The 15,156-nt window shown below is 35.8% G+C and overlaps 2 protein-coding genes across 2 annotated transcripts; one reads left to right on the top strand and one right to left on the bottom strand.

Moving 5' to 3' along the window:
- Positions 1–2,330: 2,330 nt before the first annotated feature.
- Positions 2,331–7,482, bottom strand: LOC104897805 (hypothetical protein). Its single transcript, XM_010684750.4, has 6 exons — positions 7,155–7,482; positions 6,797–7,077; positions 5,892–6,057; positions 3,209–3,453; positions 2,933–3,120; positions 2,331–2,751 (listed from the first exon to the last, which is right to left on the bottom strand). Exons 1-6 carry the CDS (start codon positions 7,357–7,359, stop codon positions 2,541–2,543), a joined length of 1,296 nt encoding a protein of 431 aa, XP_010683052.2. The 5' UTR covers positions 7,360–7,482; the 3' UTR covers positions 2,331–2,540.
- Positions 7,483–8,446: 964 nt separating this feature from the next.
- Positions 8,447–13,196, top strand: LOC104897804 (protein BRICK 1). Its single transcript, XM_010684749.4, has 3 exons — positions 8,447–8,663; positions 9,020–9,197; positions 12,823–13,196. The coding sequence occupies exons 2-3, from the start codon at positions 9,065–9,067 to the stop codon at positions 12,942–12,944; spliced, it is 255 nt and encodes an 84-aa protein (XP_010683051.1). The 5' UTR covers positions 8,447–8,663; positions 9,020–9,064; the 3' UTR covers positions 12,945–13,196.
- Positions 13,197–15,156: the final 1,960 nt, after the last annotated feature.

Raw genomic sequence — 15,156 nt, 5'->3', positions numbered from 1 at the left:
TTCCAGAGAAGGCCACATCAACCAGTTTCTTCTACTGGGATGGTAAATTACTAAACTGCCCCTGTTTTTGAAAGATGCTGACATGCTGTAGATGCTGGGAAGAATGGAGTGAGGGTAAAGATGTAAAATTGGTGGGTTTCGTTGAGGTGCTTTGGGTGAAGAATTAAGCGGGAATGCAAAACTGCTTCCACGTGTCAACTGTTTTTTTTTATTATTTTTTTATATTTTCTTTGGACAGAAAGTTGAAGAACAGATAGCCCATTTCTATTTTACTTGGATAAGTTGGATGATTAAATTCTTTAGGAAAAATTGATTTTATCAGTCCCAACTATGGGCGCCCTGATAAAAACAGTCCCAACTTCAATTTATTATTGTTCAGTCCCAACTTTTGGAGGTATTTTATAATAACGGTCCAGGTTCACCAGTAACCTGTTTAAGAGGTCACCTCCCCTCCCATGCTCTAACCCCACCCTTGCCACCTCCCCTTCCCCATCCCTTGCCACCTCCCCTCCCCTGCTCCAACCCCCCTCTCTCCCCTAACCCACCACCCCCAACAACCCCAGCCCCCTCCCCCTCCCCGCCAGTCGCACCGCCCCCTGCCCTTCCCCGCCAGTCACGCCGCCCCCCTCCCCTTCCTCGCCAGTCGCGCAACCCCCCTCCCCTCCCTGTCCCTTCGCGCACCCAGCCTCCGTCGAGTCGTCGGTCTTCATCTCTTCTCACTCAGCCCCGTCGAGTCGTCACCTCCTCTCAATGTTTGCCTCGTCGCCGTTGCAGCGGCATTTGCGGGGGAAGGGGAGGGGAGGGGGGGTTGTGCGACGGTTGCCGAGGAAGGGGAGGGGAGGGGATGCTGCGGCAGTTGCTGGGGAAGGGGAGGGGGATGCGAGCGGTGGGTGCGGTAGTTGCAGGGAGGGGACTGCGGGGGGGGGGGGGTGGGGGCTGCGGGGAGGGAGCTGGTGGCTGGTGTGGTGGTTTCGGGAGGGGCTGGTGGGCCTGCTGGGGCTGGTAGGGTCAGGTTGGTGGTGGGTGGTGAGCTGGGTGGGTGGTGGGCTGGGGTTGTTAGGGGTGGGGTTTTTTTTGGCAAGTTTACCTGTACAGCAGGTTAGAAACCTGCTGGACCGTTATTGTAAAATACCCCCAAAAGTTGGGACTGAACAATAATAAATTGAAGTTGGGACTGTTTTTATCAGGGCACCCATAATTGGGACTTATAAAATCAATTTTTCCAATTCTTTAATTGCTGATACAGGTTTAGACTTCAAGGAATTTCATAATAAAAGTACTTGATTTTCTCGCTACTTATAGGAAGCAAATCAAACGACGAATGGCGCATAAGAGTCACGACTCCTTCAATTTATAATTTTATAGTTCTCCAGTTTTCATTGGAGTTTTCTCTCATCATCCTAAAGGATGTTTTAGTACGTCCTCCAAATTAGATCAGACGCTGTTTTTCTTTTCTTATCAAAATAAAAAAAAGTAAAGAATAAATTGTTTTAAGGTGTAACCCATAAAATAAAATGTCATGATACGAATTAGGTTAGTGGGTTATATTTATATTGCTACTTTAAGTTAGAGATGTTAGACTTTAATAAGTGAGGGCCTGCAAATTGATTATTCCGAACTTTAATCACCCGAAATTTTATGATCTGGCGTATTTTTACCCTTTTTGACCTTTTGACCCTAAAATCGATAATATAAAATACACATATGCAGTAGGTTTTGGTAGTACATACAATTGTATATATCACGTGAAAATGAAAAAATAAGGCCTTGTTTGGTTGTGTATGGGAAGTCATACTTTCTAGGAAGTTATTTTTTCCATGTATTTGAAATTCCTAGGAAGTGTAAAATTGTGTTTGGTTGATAATGGGAAGTAGAACTTCCTATGGGAAGCTCTACTTAGGGGGACCTAGGTAAGTAACTTACTCCAATTTGGAGGAAGTAGAACTTCCTAGGAAGTGCAAATTCCCATGATTTTGCTAACCAAACAACTTCATATACTTCTACTTCCTAGGAATTTGCACTTCCCATGATTTGTTTTGTCAACCAAATAAGGCCTAAGTCTTAATTGGTTGGGGTAAAAGAAAAACATACAAGTAAATTAAGTCTGATAACTTTGATTCATTTGCCATACAAAAAAAATCAAGTTTATGGCTGTCCTCAAGTTGATGTTCGCCACAGAATTCCTCTGCCATACTAGTGCAGCTCACAACTCAGACATGATACCAACAGCCTAGTAAGTATATGTCATGATAAACAATCTTTATTTTATTTTTACTTTTGTTGAGGTAGTGTCTTGATTACTCTACTAAACATCACAGATCATACTACCATTTGATCAATACTCTATCAACTCTTGTTTAATCAATGAATAGAATTTTGACATCAGCAACATCACATACACAAGGAGAAGGACAACCTTAACAGGTTCACACTATCTGGGATGTTATGTACAAGAAGCTAATTTAGAACCAGCAAAACTACACACTATAGTACAACATATAGCAGCTGGTAATTACTAAATGGTAAGTATATCAGGCCCCTTAGAATATCTCTTCAGACTTATCAGCCTGTGGACCTGTTTTTACTTCGCGCTCCAAGTACTCTTCCTCTATTGTTTTCTTGAGAATGAAGAGCCTTTGGATAACTACAGGTTCATCAATTTGCTTCGCTTCCCTAATCTCTGTCTCTTCTTGACTTAGATGGTATGCGTCAAGCATGATGTTTATCCACTTATGCAGCTCCTTCGGTGTCCTGCTCCATAAAAAGCACAATTAGAGCAGATGTATTACATAAACCAAATTCATGTATGAAAAAGTTTAAAAAACTTATAGTGAAACCAAGATGACCTTCTAGTCTACTACTTTGATGAAAGGTAACTTTTTAACGTCTAGTAATATTTTAGAGTTAAATCAAAGCCCAAATTGTGCCTTACGTATAAAGACCATTAGGATCCTTGGCTTCCTGTTCACCTCCAGGGCAGAAAGCTGTGGCCAACGCAGAGAATCGCTCTTCAGGGTCTGTTATGTTAAGCAAGTGCTTGAGCAGTTTAATTTCTTTTGGTGATATGCTTCTCAGGCTGCTTTTTGTTGTTGTATAAATACGATGCATTATCTCTTTTACCTGCAAATCACATTTAGATAATTACTGTTGCAGAAAGAAAACAACCATTTTATTTGTTGCAAAGGAAAGTGAAGTTCTAAGATTGCACCTCATTCTTCATTGTTGTGGACTCTCTTGCTTTAGCCCATGCACTATTTATCAATAATATCAATGAAGAGTCAAGCTGCTTTCCCTTGGCAAAACTTTTTATCTTCTCACAGGCAATATCAATTGATGGAGAGTTCAAAATGTCATCAAATTTAGCTTGAGCAGTGTCAAATGTTTCCACAATCTCTAACGTGTTGTCATAAGCAGAGACTGCAGACAAGCACCTTGCAGCTAGCCTAGCAACACCTGCTCATTCAATTCTGGAATCTATTACATACATATATGATATCCAACTATAGCTGGTTTAACAAAATTATACCTAACTCAGAAAATATATAGAAGTATGTCATACTCTTTATAAATATATAAACGAAAGTGCACTATATAATCTCAGAGATGAAATCCCCAGCCACAGATTCAGGCAAAACATAGAAGTCTAACAAGAAAAGGGCAAAATATAGAAAATGTACATTCTGCCTTCTAGGAGTAGCATTCTGGCTGTCCACGTTGTTAATAATTAGGTTGTATTTTTGTTAGACCACCCACTGTTCTGGTAGCTCTATATTAGAATTTCTTTAATTTTGCCAAAAGAATGTGTAAGACAGCCAACTCATTTTCATAATAATTGATCCTATCATTAGCTTCTCCATCTTGAAGAAAACTATTGAGCAAGTTATTGATCAAGCCCTGGGGAATTTAGAGACTGCACATTCCAGTTAAAAGATGCAGAGCAAGAGCACAGAACACTGAAAAGTGATGCACGGCTAGATATACACAAAACAATGGAACTACTTTGAAGTTATTGCACATGCGAAATTGTTAAACTGATGCATCCCTAGGAGCCTATATGACTAGACTTAGTAAGGATAAAAAACAACACCATAATAAAAGACCTACATCTGGCAGAAATAAACTTTAGAAGAGAAACAAAAGCACATTTGCAAACACATGGTATCTATTATAACATATGGAGGAAGAAGGAATACATCAAGGAGAATAGATTGACTTTTGCAAGATTCCTTGGAAAAATCTGGTCCTACAGAAGCCAGCTACTCCTAGCGGCTCGTTTGATAGCTGGTTATAAACGGTGGTAATGGGAATGAATTTGTGTGTAAATTTGTGAAGAACATCATTTTCCATTCCCATGGTAATGCTCATTTATCTTAAAGTGTCCACTTTTCTTCTTGAATTTTCATTTCCATCCAATACCACCTTGTAGGTGGTAATGAGTGGTAATGAAAATTGCTTCCCCTTGGAGACAAAAACACAAGTTAAGGGGTGAGATTGCTTGCCCATGGAGAAAAAAAAACCTCCTCATGGAGATTTGAAGGGTACTGACCTAATAAAATTACACTTAAAATTCATTCCCAATACCGCAATTTATTAACGACTACCAAACGGGACGTAGAAGTATTATCGTGCTTTGCATAGCAGGGAGTTGACTAAGGATAGGATATGGGTATGCAGATAGCCAGCACTTGCATCTTGTGTCAACTACCTCCGAAGACCACTAGTCACTTGTTTTCTCAACTAACTTGTAACGAATTGGGATTTTATAATTTTTTAGTGAAGAAATTAAGAAAGCAAAATTGAGAATCAAGAAGAATTACAGAGATCTTTTGATTAATGACGATAAAAGTGCTGCTTAGAAACCTCTAGACTTTCTAGTGGCTTACATCAGTTCCAATAAAAGATGAATACACCCTGCAGATTCCCCTTTTTTACATTTCTTTCTCGCATAGGTAACTTCAAGAGCTCATGGTTCCTCAAACGGAATTTAGAGTGGAATGCCTGAGATATCCTTGATGTTTCTTCTTGCATAATTCACAAAAACTGAAGACTTGAGTGCATCCATCACTAACTACTCAGGAAAGGAGTGTTAAGATGGTTGAGGCATCAAAACTACCTGAGTTATGGCAAGTACAGTCGCAGACAAAATATATCTCAATGCAAAATCAAGCATACAGAACATGGCAATGCCCAAGGTGGCATGCTTGATTTGTCAGAAATGAAACACAAGAAACTTGGACCAATTTTAAGGTTGAACTGACCCCGAAGATAACGCATGTTTATTTCTCAATTCGCTTTGGTGGCTCAAGAAAGAGGAGAGGAGAGCCCGACAATTGATAAGCCCAAGAGAGGTTTTGATTAATCCTCAAACCAGTGGGCATTGAAAGAAGTAACTCCTAAACTTGCAAGATAGTGATTTCTCCATTTCAACAACGTGAGACTAAGTACTCAAACATATATGGGGTTTCATTATCTACACAATCCATAAAAATAGTAGTAACAGTCAACGACATCTTCCATGATATTTATTTGTTTTAGATCATGACATTTACAATAAATGACACGCTCTCGAATCTCTACTGATGGAACTTGGCTCTCTTAACGCCACATTAATGACTCATACACAAGGTTCCAAAGAAGGTCCTCAAAGATATCACATCATTGAAACTTCAAACATCTAAAACAAAACAACATTGACATATTTTAACAATCTCAAGTAAAGGGGATCACTAGCATTCCATTTCTCTTAGCTGGGTCTCGTCATCCTTACTAAAGTCTAACCAGGACCCAAGCATCCACAATGACATTGAAAAAGTAAAAGTCATAACACTTCACACCATGAATATGTTAGGTGATAATTGTCGTTATAAGGAAAGTATAAAATGATTTCTTACCATCACGGTCCTCCAAACTGTCATAATTCTGTTTAAGTAACGTGAGGTGGCGAAAGAACTCCCCATTGAAGTCTCTACGCCGCTTGGCAACAATTGCATTGATGTCAGTAGGATTATCTTCTATCTCCTTCAGAAGCTCACTATGTCTTTCAATTTCATCATCAATCTGCAATACTCATGCTTGATCAAATTAAAATATACACAAGTCTAGAAAAAGTGCAAAGTTAGCTAATATCAACATCAAGTCATGCATACTTCCAACTCCTTTGGTTCACATTCATACATAATGGGGCTTTGTATACTCAAAGTAATGAAGTACAGCATACAACAGCAGCTCAGCTCACTGAACTTACTGATAATGACACATCAGCTAATTAGTCATAACAGAATCTGTTATTCTGTTATTAGTTTGTTATTGTATTAGCTGATCCTATTGGTTGTATAGTTGTAAACTAGTATCCTATGGGTTACAACTTGTCATTGCTTGTACTATATAAAGTACTGCTGCTGTAATAATTGATGCTATCAATAAAATTTCTCTCTCTCTCCTCTTCTTCATTTCTATTCTCTCAATATATGTCAATGGAGTTTGATTGAAGTTTATAAAACTTCTTTACAAAGAAGCTAAACAACTTTTGTACTTATGATCACAACGTCTATAGTACTTTGGACTAACACAAGAACTTGAACTTATTTCCCCTCTTTTCCATACCATGCTAAGTATGCGGGTAATTTTGGAAGAGAAACTCCCAACATTATCATGACTCATCGCGGCATTTCAGTAGTCATGTCGGGTCTAGTTAGATTCGTCTCAATGAGTGCAATCAATATATCATCTTTCTACAACTTCTATAAATACATAATTAACATCAAAAATTAAGTGGGGATAATGAAAAAGCAGATACCTTCTTAACTTTTCTACCCAAAGAATTAAGCTTCTCCACCAAAACAGGATCATTCTCCATATCAGCTCGAATTCGACATCTGTTATAGAATCTATCCCTGTATTTCTTCCACTCATCCCTAAAAAACAGATACTTTCTCCAATCTTTAGGCCTGGGTTTCTCATTCATAAACAAATCAATCATCTTATCACAAAATTGGGTCATTGTAAAACCCTCAGCAATTTCAACCTCTGCTTCATCATCCACAACTTGGGGCCCACCCAATTCAGCAGCATGAGCATCTAATTACCCAAAAAGATAATTGACAATTTAGTAAGCAAGTAAATTAAGAAATACCCAGGTGATGAATTTGACTTACTTGTTGAATCTGATGCTGTAGACCTGAAGCTGAGATTTTGAGCTGTTTTTGAGGGTTTTAGAGTGTTGAAAAATGAAATGGAAGAGAGAAAATGAAGCTTAGTAGGTAATAATGGAGAAGTATGAGAAGAGGGTAGTAGAGAATCAATGGTGAGAGAAGTTGTGATGGGAATTGAAACTTGTAATCTCATCAAGCTACAATTCATTATTCCCAGATTTTCAAGGACTTGAGGGTTTTAGAGGGTTTAGATAAATATGTAGGTTCTGGAGACCAGAATTTCCCACTGAAAACCCACTAAACCCGTCAAATGAACCAAAAAAAAACACTAGCACAATATTTTTACCTCTTACAAATAATTTCAAATATTGCTAGTAATTCGTTATGAAAGGAGTGTATATTTAGAGACTCGTTTATTAAACAGTTGTTTAAGTTCAAGCTTGAAAATGAATATCAGCAACTGAGCAAGCTTGTGGTTGCGGGCTGAGGTCGAAGAAGCAAGTGCTATATAATAATAATAATAATAATAATAATAATAATAATAATAATAATAATAATAATAATAATAATAAAAATAATAATAATAATGATAACAATAATAATACGAAAATAATTATAATGTTAATAATAATAACAATAATAATTTTAATATTAAAAAATAAAAATAATGTTGCCAAAAAAAATAAAAAAATAATTAAAATATGGGTTTTTCAAAGCATTAATTTTCAAATAATCCTCTTTAATCGACATTTTTATGTAATATCATCTCAAATAATCATATGACCTGCTCAACCTCTCACCAGTCACCCCCCAACTACTATCTAACAACCTTGTTTGCAATCCCCACCACCACCATCGTCATCAAGCAAACCCATAGCGCCCCCTTTGAGCATTGATATTATAGCGGGATTGAGGCGGTAGAATGGATGGTCAATGAATCGCAAAAATGGGGCCTAGTAAACCTAGTCGGTGATAATAGTGGCTACTAAGACCTTAGGTTGGTAGCTAATGGGTAGTTAGAATAACGGGAGTTAATATAATTATTTGAAATTGTATATTTGTATCTCTAGAAAATGCCAATAATTCAAGGATATTTAGGTAAAAATCAAAAACTCCAAATGATATCATATGAAAAAAAGTTACATAATATAAGGTACCATTACCATAATACTCTTCCTCCGTAACGAATTACTAGCAACATTTTGTATTATCTGTAACGGATAAAATATTCAATTATTGCTAGTAATTCGTTAAGGGAGTATAAAATATGCAAAAGAAAAAGGTCTATGGGGAAGACCAATCTTGGCTTGAAAGAAATGCAAAGAAAATAGTCAAACTTTAGAAGCTCAAGCAACAACCTTTAATTCCAACTCAATTGTGAAATCAAATGGTAATAACTAATAAATCTTCTTCTTTGTTTTACAGAATTACAGTTGACCCTCCTCACAACTCTCTCTTTCTCTCTCCTCCACTCTTGAACTCGTCGGAGTAATTGCAATCGCAAAGCTTTAGGTAATTCTATTACAACTTAATTTGAAGTTTTTTTAGCATCTTTTTAGATGTGTTCTTATTCTAGATTTCATCCTGAATTTTTGCGGAGATCATGTTTTTTTTTTTTTTTGAAATTTTAAGATAAGTTAAGTATCAGTTGATGAATTGATTTCACTAATGTGGCAAAACTTTGATTTTCATGTTGTGCAGATATACTAATTGTATTTTATGAGAATGATAAGAGTGAAATTTGATAATCTCATTTAATATTCATGCATTTGAAATGAAATTGGAGTTCCCAAACACAACTTTACTGAATTTGGTTAAAATCTCAAGATAGGGCACTGATAAAATTAGGGTTTTGTTGATGTTTCAAGGCACTCCAATTTGAGCTTTTGATTGGGGAAAAGAAGAGAGAGAAAATGGCGAAAGCTGGAGGAATTACAAATGCGGTGAATGTAGGGATAGCAGTGCAAGCAGATTGGGAAAATCGGGAGTTCATTTCTCATATATCACTCAACATTCGTCGTCTCTTCGATTTTCTTGTGCAATTTGGTAATTTTTTTTCCTTTTAGTTTTTGTTTCTTCCGATGAATTTTGATGTGATTGTTTATTTTTTGGGATTTTTTCAATTGGAATATTTGTGTGTTTTTGGGAATTTTCTGAATACCAATTTCTTGTCCAATTGCTGATGATTGTTATGCATTTACTGGCGGACTTCCGCAATCAGGAAGCTTTTTGCTAATTGTTATCTTTGAAGGGGTTGATTGAGAGGGTATAACTTTGATCTGGAGATTGAAATCCTTTTTTCTGGGAGGGGGAAGGGGGTTGTTTGAGCGCTTTTCGTTTTTATAGGTTTTGATGGATCACTGTGTTTTTCATGTTTTGAGGTCATCTTGTAGTGTTTGGGAACAAGCTCCCCCTTCCATATAAGCCTGGTTTATGTTCAAAAGTCTATAGAATTTAGTAGTAGGAATTGTGAGGGCAGAAAATGATTTGTGGTTCTTGCACTAGATATGAAGTATGACTGTATGAGCGTGTGATTTAATGTTCTTCCATGTCCCATGGACACGACAAGACAGCATGGCTGAAATCAAAGCAACACAAACACAAAGTTACTAAGGAAATCTAAAGATTACATGATGCAAACATGAAATCAACCTAAAAAACGTCTTGTTTACTGAATTGCTAGCTCTAGTTTATCCCGCATCATTGTAGGCGGAAAAGTGAGGGGAAGAAAGATAGCTGTAATAGTTGCAATAGATGGTTATATACTTAGGGTGCGTTCTGTTCAACTTAAAAAATTAAGTTTCAGGTCCAATAAGTTCAGATAAGTTCAGATAAGTTCAGATAAGTTCAGATAAGTTGCAATAAGGTCTAATAAGTGCAATAAGTTCCAATAAGGTCTAATAAGGTCCAATAAGTTCCAATCAGGTGCAATAAGTTCCAATCAGGTGCAATAAGTTCCAATCAGGTCTAATAAGGTCCAATAAGTTCCAATCAGGTCTAATAAGGTCAATATAGTCAATGTTTAATAAACATTTGTATTATTGTCCACTATTTTGTTATTCATAATTTCATATCACTATTAGCGGATTATGTTATTATTAGAATTTTTAATTAAAGTACCACAATGATTATATAGTATTATACTTGTATTAGTGTCTATTATTTTATTATTTATTTGTATTATGTCTATTATTTTATTATTTAATTGTATTATGTCTATTATTTTATTATTCATATTACTATTAGCTGATTATGTTATTATTAGAATTTTTTATTAAAGTACCACAATATATAGTATTATACTTGTATTATTGTCTATTATTTGATTATTCATATTGCTATTGAATAATATTATAATCATGGTCAAATAATTAAGGTTAACAATAATAATAATAATAATAATAATAATAATAATAATAATAATAATAATAATTACAATATTTTGCAATTCGTCTTTAAATAACTAGAGATAACATGTTTTCGTTACTAATAACTAGAAAGATATAAATGTTATCAATTGATTGCTTCATTATCATCACTGGAGTATCTTTCTTCATCGGAGTATCTTTCTTCATCTTCTACATCATCCTCTTCAATCAATACGTTTTCTTCATCAACAGCCAAGCAACCATATTTCATGTGCAATTTTCGCCCGAGTTATCTCCATATTCTTTGTTCTCGTCTTGTCAGTCAAATTTAAATCAGCTCTTGGTTCCATGGTTTCTACTACTTGCGAAACTGGAATTCCTAAATCATGTAAACGAATATATAAATGTACATGAAAAGCATATCAAAAGAACAAGAAGCTAACACATTCCACGTTTTGTTTCCTTTACGACCTCTAAATGGTTGTGCAGCTTTATCTCCTACTATTGCGTCTATGTGGGTCCCATCTAGAGCACCAATACAATCCTACATAGAAACAGTAATCATAAAGTAATGGCTACTGTGACTTTGAACATTTTTTTCTCTTTCTTCTAGTAACATTCAAATAAGTGAAAGGTGAAGAAAGCTAAAGATATGAATGAAGGAGTTGTTGTTAGCAATAAATATTCAGCTTATTTTCATTGATTAGGAAAAGGAGAATCAGGCCCATAATCAAGCCCTTTACAATGAAAGTTCACTGTCTTTTGCTCAACTTAGATTAGTAACTACTAGTATTTTATAAAATTAATTTTTTGATTTTCTACTAGTGTTTTATAAAATTAAAACAACACTATTAGATATATTAGTGATGAAAGTTATGTATAGGAAATATATAAATAGTAATTTTTTGTTAAATTAATTATCATAAAGAGATAATTAATAATCATTATTTTTTAAAGGACGAATTATAATAATTATTATTCCATAAAAAATTATGAGGGGTAGTATTTACGTTAGTGTAATATTTATGTTATTCATGGTCAATGTTTTGTCTAATAAGGTCAAATAAGTTTCAATCAGGTTCAATAAGGTCTAATAAGTTTCAATCAGGTTCAATAAGGTCTAATAAGTTTCAATCAGGTCCAATAAGGTCTAATAAGTTTCAATCAGGGTCAATAAGTTCCAATAAGTCCAATAAGGTCAATCAGGTTCAATCAGGTCCAATAAGTTCCAATCAGGTTCAATCAGGTCCAATAAGTTGAATCAGGTCCAATCAGGTTTAATAAGTTCCAATAAGTTCAGTTCAGATAAGTTCCAATAAGTTCAGGTCCAATAAGTTGAATAGAACGCACCCTTATATTGATCCATAGGTCTCAATGCTAAGTATAACTCTATAAAGATTCCAAATTTCCAATGTTGCTCCATGAGAAACTTGCTATTTAGCGATGAGGGTGGGTGGGTGGGGGGGGGGCCTGGGGGGGGGGGAGATAGACAGGAGCAATATGGGAGAAAGAGTAGTAAGCAGATTTGACTCATTTGACTAACAGTCGAGCCGGAATCACTTCAGGAGTATATTCTTGGCTGAATGAAGGGGTGACAGTTATGTGTGTTGGGGCTGTTTTATGGTGAGTTAGACCTTTTGATTATGGCCTTAACTCCAAACAACATGCTCCTTCATTGTAGACTCAAGCACTTCAATGTTTCTTACTCATCTCACAAATAAGTGCAAAATGGGTTTTTCTACGGTTTGTAATGTGCACCTTTGACCATAAATATCTATGATCCCATTATAGTAAAGATTATGAAAGTTTGATAATTTAAAGTAGACTTGTTGAAACAAATCTGATAAGATACCACGGTAACATTTTGATTTAACACTAATAGTCTAGTAGAATTAAATGGTCAAAACATCTGAAGCTTGACTACCGAAATGCAAGTGTCCAACTTATTTGTGAACGGAGGAAGAACAATTTTCCTATTCAGATAATATTATCAGTCAAAGGAAAATCTATACACCTTATTCTTGTTGAGTTGATGGTTTCTTATGGTGAGAGATACATATACTTGATCCAATCATGGGGATATACAACCTATATCAATTTCTTCTGCATCCCACAGCCTCCTGTGCATGATATCTTTATCCTTATGCTTTCGCAGTCCAGAAGTTGAACCTTTACTGTGTATGTTTGCGTTGGATTCGAACTTAATATTATGATATTTAGGTCATATATTATGGGTATGTCTGGTTATAATAGAAGAGTTCTAGAGTGCTGGGTTAACTTGATGAATCATATCTTTATTTCAGAGTCTACAACAAAGAGTAAATTGGCAGCACTCAATGAGAAGCTTGATACACTAGAACGTCGTCTTGAACTACTTGAAGTCCAAGTGAATACTGCGTCAGCCAACCCTTCTGTTTTCAAGTGATGTAATTAGATGGTGTTTTTATATATGTAGGAAAGAGTACTTGTAAGTTGTAACTACTTCGGTGTTAAAATTGCTCAGCATAGTTGGAAAACATTTTAGTATATCCTTGCATCTTACATACTAAAAGCTTCTCATTTGGCTTGAACAAGATCTTAATGCTTGATTCTTCTTCAGCTCATTCAAGTAATCTCTCTTCAGTGATATACACCGATGTACGGTTATTGGGAGGGAAGTATTGTTCCTTGCTTCATACATACTCACCTCTTTTGTTGCATCATTGTATCATGGTGATGTTACAAATTCCTTGTGTCATCTATTGATTGTATGATGTGCATATCACAAATCTTTCGATTGTATGATCAATCTCTTCAGTTGTATTCTGATTTACATTGATGTTAACTGAAACATGGGCCTTGACAAATAATAACAGTATATTTCGAGTTGTCGTCCTAACTCCTAAGCTTATGATCTTATTTAAGCAGTCTTATTAGGACTTATTTTCGGCATTATTCTTCACCAATACAATCATTGAAAGGTAAAAAGGCCGTTAAACTCGTAAGGTTCGAAACAACATCAGTCAGAAGAAAATTGAGATAAACTGATTAATACTTGATTTTGTGGTTACCTAGTTTTCGTTGGAGCTAAGTTATAAGCAGAATTTTTCTCACACAAATTCTTTCAATTTGCAAAATATGAGCCTATAGTTTGCCTTGTATCGACTATTGATCCTGTTCAATAAAAAAGGAAGTTGTGCATTTATTTATAAACACTATTGACTTGACCGAACTTTTGCACTCGTTGGACCACCCTATCCATTAATCAGATAGTCACAACTTTATTAGGTCATTTCTAATTTATCCTTTTACTCCTTCTGTTATTATTTGCTACATTTTTCTAAAAAGGTTGCTTTTTTTATTTGCTACATTTCCTTATTAGGAGACTTGGCCCACCAAAAAGTAATAGTCTTATATTCGTTTCTCCTCTTCTCCCACCAAAAAGTACTACTTTTTTCCCCTTTCCCACCCTATTTAATGCTAAAGGGGTCAAAAAGTACACTAAAAAAGAATGAAAATGACATCTCCTAAATTCTTGTGTAAACCATAATGTAGCAAATAAATAAAAGCGGAGGGAGTATAAATCGTAGGATCTTACACTTTGAAAATAGTACTCTGCACACTAATCGTTCTTGGAGTTTCTGGGTACATAATATTCGCTAACATTAAAAAGCTCAAAAGATCATGTGCAGAGCATGTGAATTATCACAATCTTTTACGCGAGTCTGAAAAGGGACATTTTGTTTCTGCTAACATAATGAATTAGTTGATTACTTGTACAGTTTAGAGTTAATCAACTCCAGTCCGGCCTGACCCGACCCGTTTTTTGGCGGGTTTGGATAGAGTTTTTTGGCCCATGGTCGGGCTCGATCCGATTTTTGTTTTGCTTTGGGTCGAGTTTTGGGCAAGTCAAAAATGACTTTTTAGTCTATTTTTGGCCAGGCCCAATATTGACCCGAAATAGCAGGCTTTGGACATAAAAAATTAGACTCGGCCTGAACCCGACCAGTGGGGAATTTTATTAGACTCGGCCTGAATCCGACCCGACCCCGATCCGGTCCATGATCACATCTAGTACAGTTGTACCGATTTATATATAGTCTAGGTGAATGAGCTAGGGTTAGGGTGTTTGATGGAGTTGGTTTTCTAACCCTTTATTAGATCACAAGTACTACTCTATCTAACCCTTTAATGAACAATGATTAATGCTCTAGATTCCCTTAGTTTAGGGGTTAATTAAAATGATCTAACACCTTAAGCTGCCGCCTAGAAAGGTGAGTGTGTAATGAAATGAGGCACCCAAACGATGAGTGAATCTTCAAGAAAATTAATCGGTGACTTTGGAAAAAATCTGTAATACTTAGGCTTTAACACTAAATGTCATAATGAGATTTCATAATCAAAAGCCTTAATTAATTGATCTAGTCAAATTTCCAATGTCTCGTTTTATTTTTTTTTCTTGGGTGCATCCAATGCCTTGTTTCTTCCTTTTTTTGTGCTCCAGCTGGTTTCCTCAAGTTAAAAATAAAGACCACAATGTTTTAGTGTTTGGTTCAATTCATCTTCTTTCAACAATACTCACTATTCACGACATTCACTTTCTAGTTATACTACCGTAATACTTTCAGTAGTAGTTGAAGTTGACAACTTTATTGAGA

The sequence above is a fragment of the Beta vulgaris genome, chromosome 6 (genome assembly GCF_026745355.1).
Source record: "Beta vulgaris subsp. vulgaris cultivar EL10 chromosome 6, EL10.2, whole genome shotgun sequence".
In the NCBI taxonomy this organism is placed as follows: Eukaryota; Viridiplantae; Streptophyta; class Magnoliopsida; order Caryophyllales; family Amaranthaceae; genus Beta; species Beta vulgaris.
Note: the sequence above shows the minus strand (reverse complement) of the source record. Positions and strands in the feature narration are given on the sequence as shown.

Excerpts from the sequence above, each read along its gene's own strand:
- LOC104897805 (XM_010684750.4), bottom strand. The coding sequence starts at position 7,359 with ATGAATTGTAGCTTGATGAGATTACAAGTTTCAATTCCCATCACAACT. Across the intron at positions 6,058-6,796 it reads TGGGTAGAAAAGTTAAGAAG|ATTGATGATGAAATTGAAAG; the intron begins GTATCTGCTTTT and ends TGAGTATTGCAG. Across the intron at positions 2,752-2,932 it reads GATCCTAATGGTCTTTATAC|GACACCGAAGGAGCTGCATA; the intron begins GTAAGGCACAAT and ends TTTATGGAGCAG.
- LOC104897804 (XM_010684749.4), top strand. The coding sequence starts at position 9,065 with ATGGCGAAAGCTGGAGGAATTACAAATGCGGTGAATGTAGGGATAGCA. Across the intron at positions 9,198-12,822 it reads CGATTTTCTTGTGCAATTTG|AGTCTACAACAAAGAGTAAA; the intron begins GTAATTTTTTTT and ends TCTTTATTTCAG.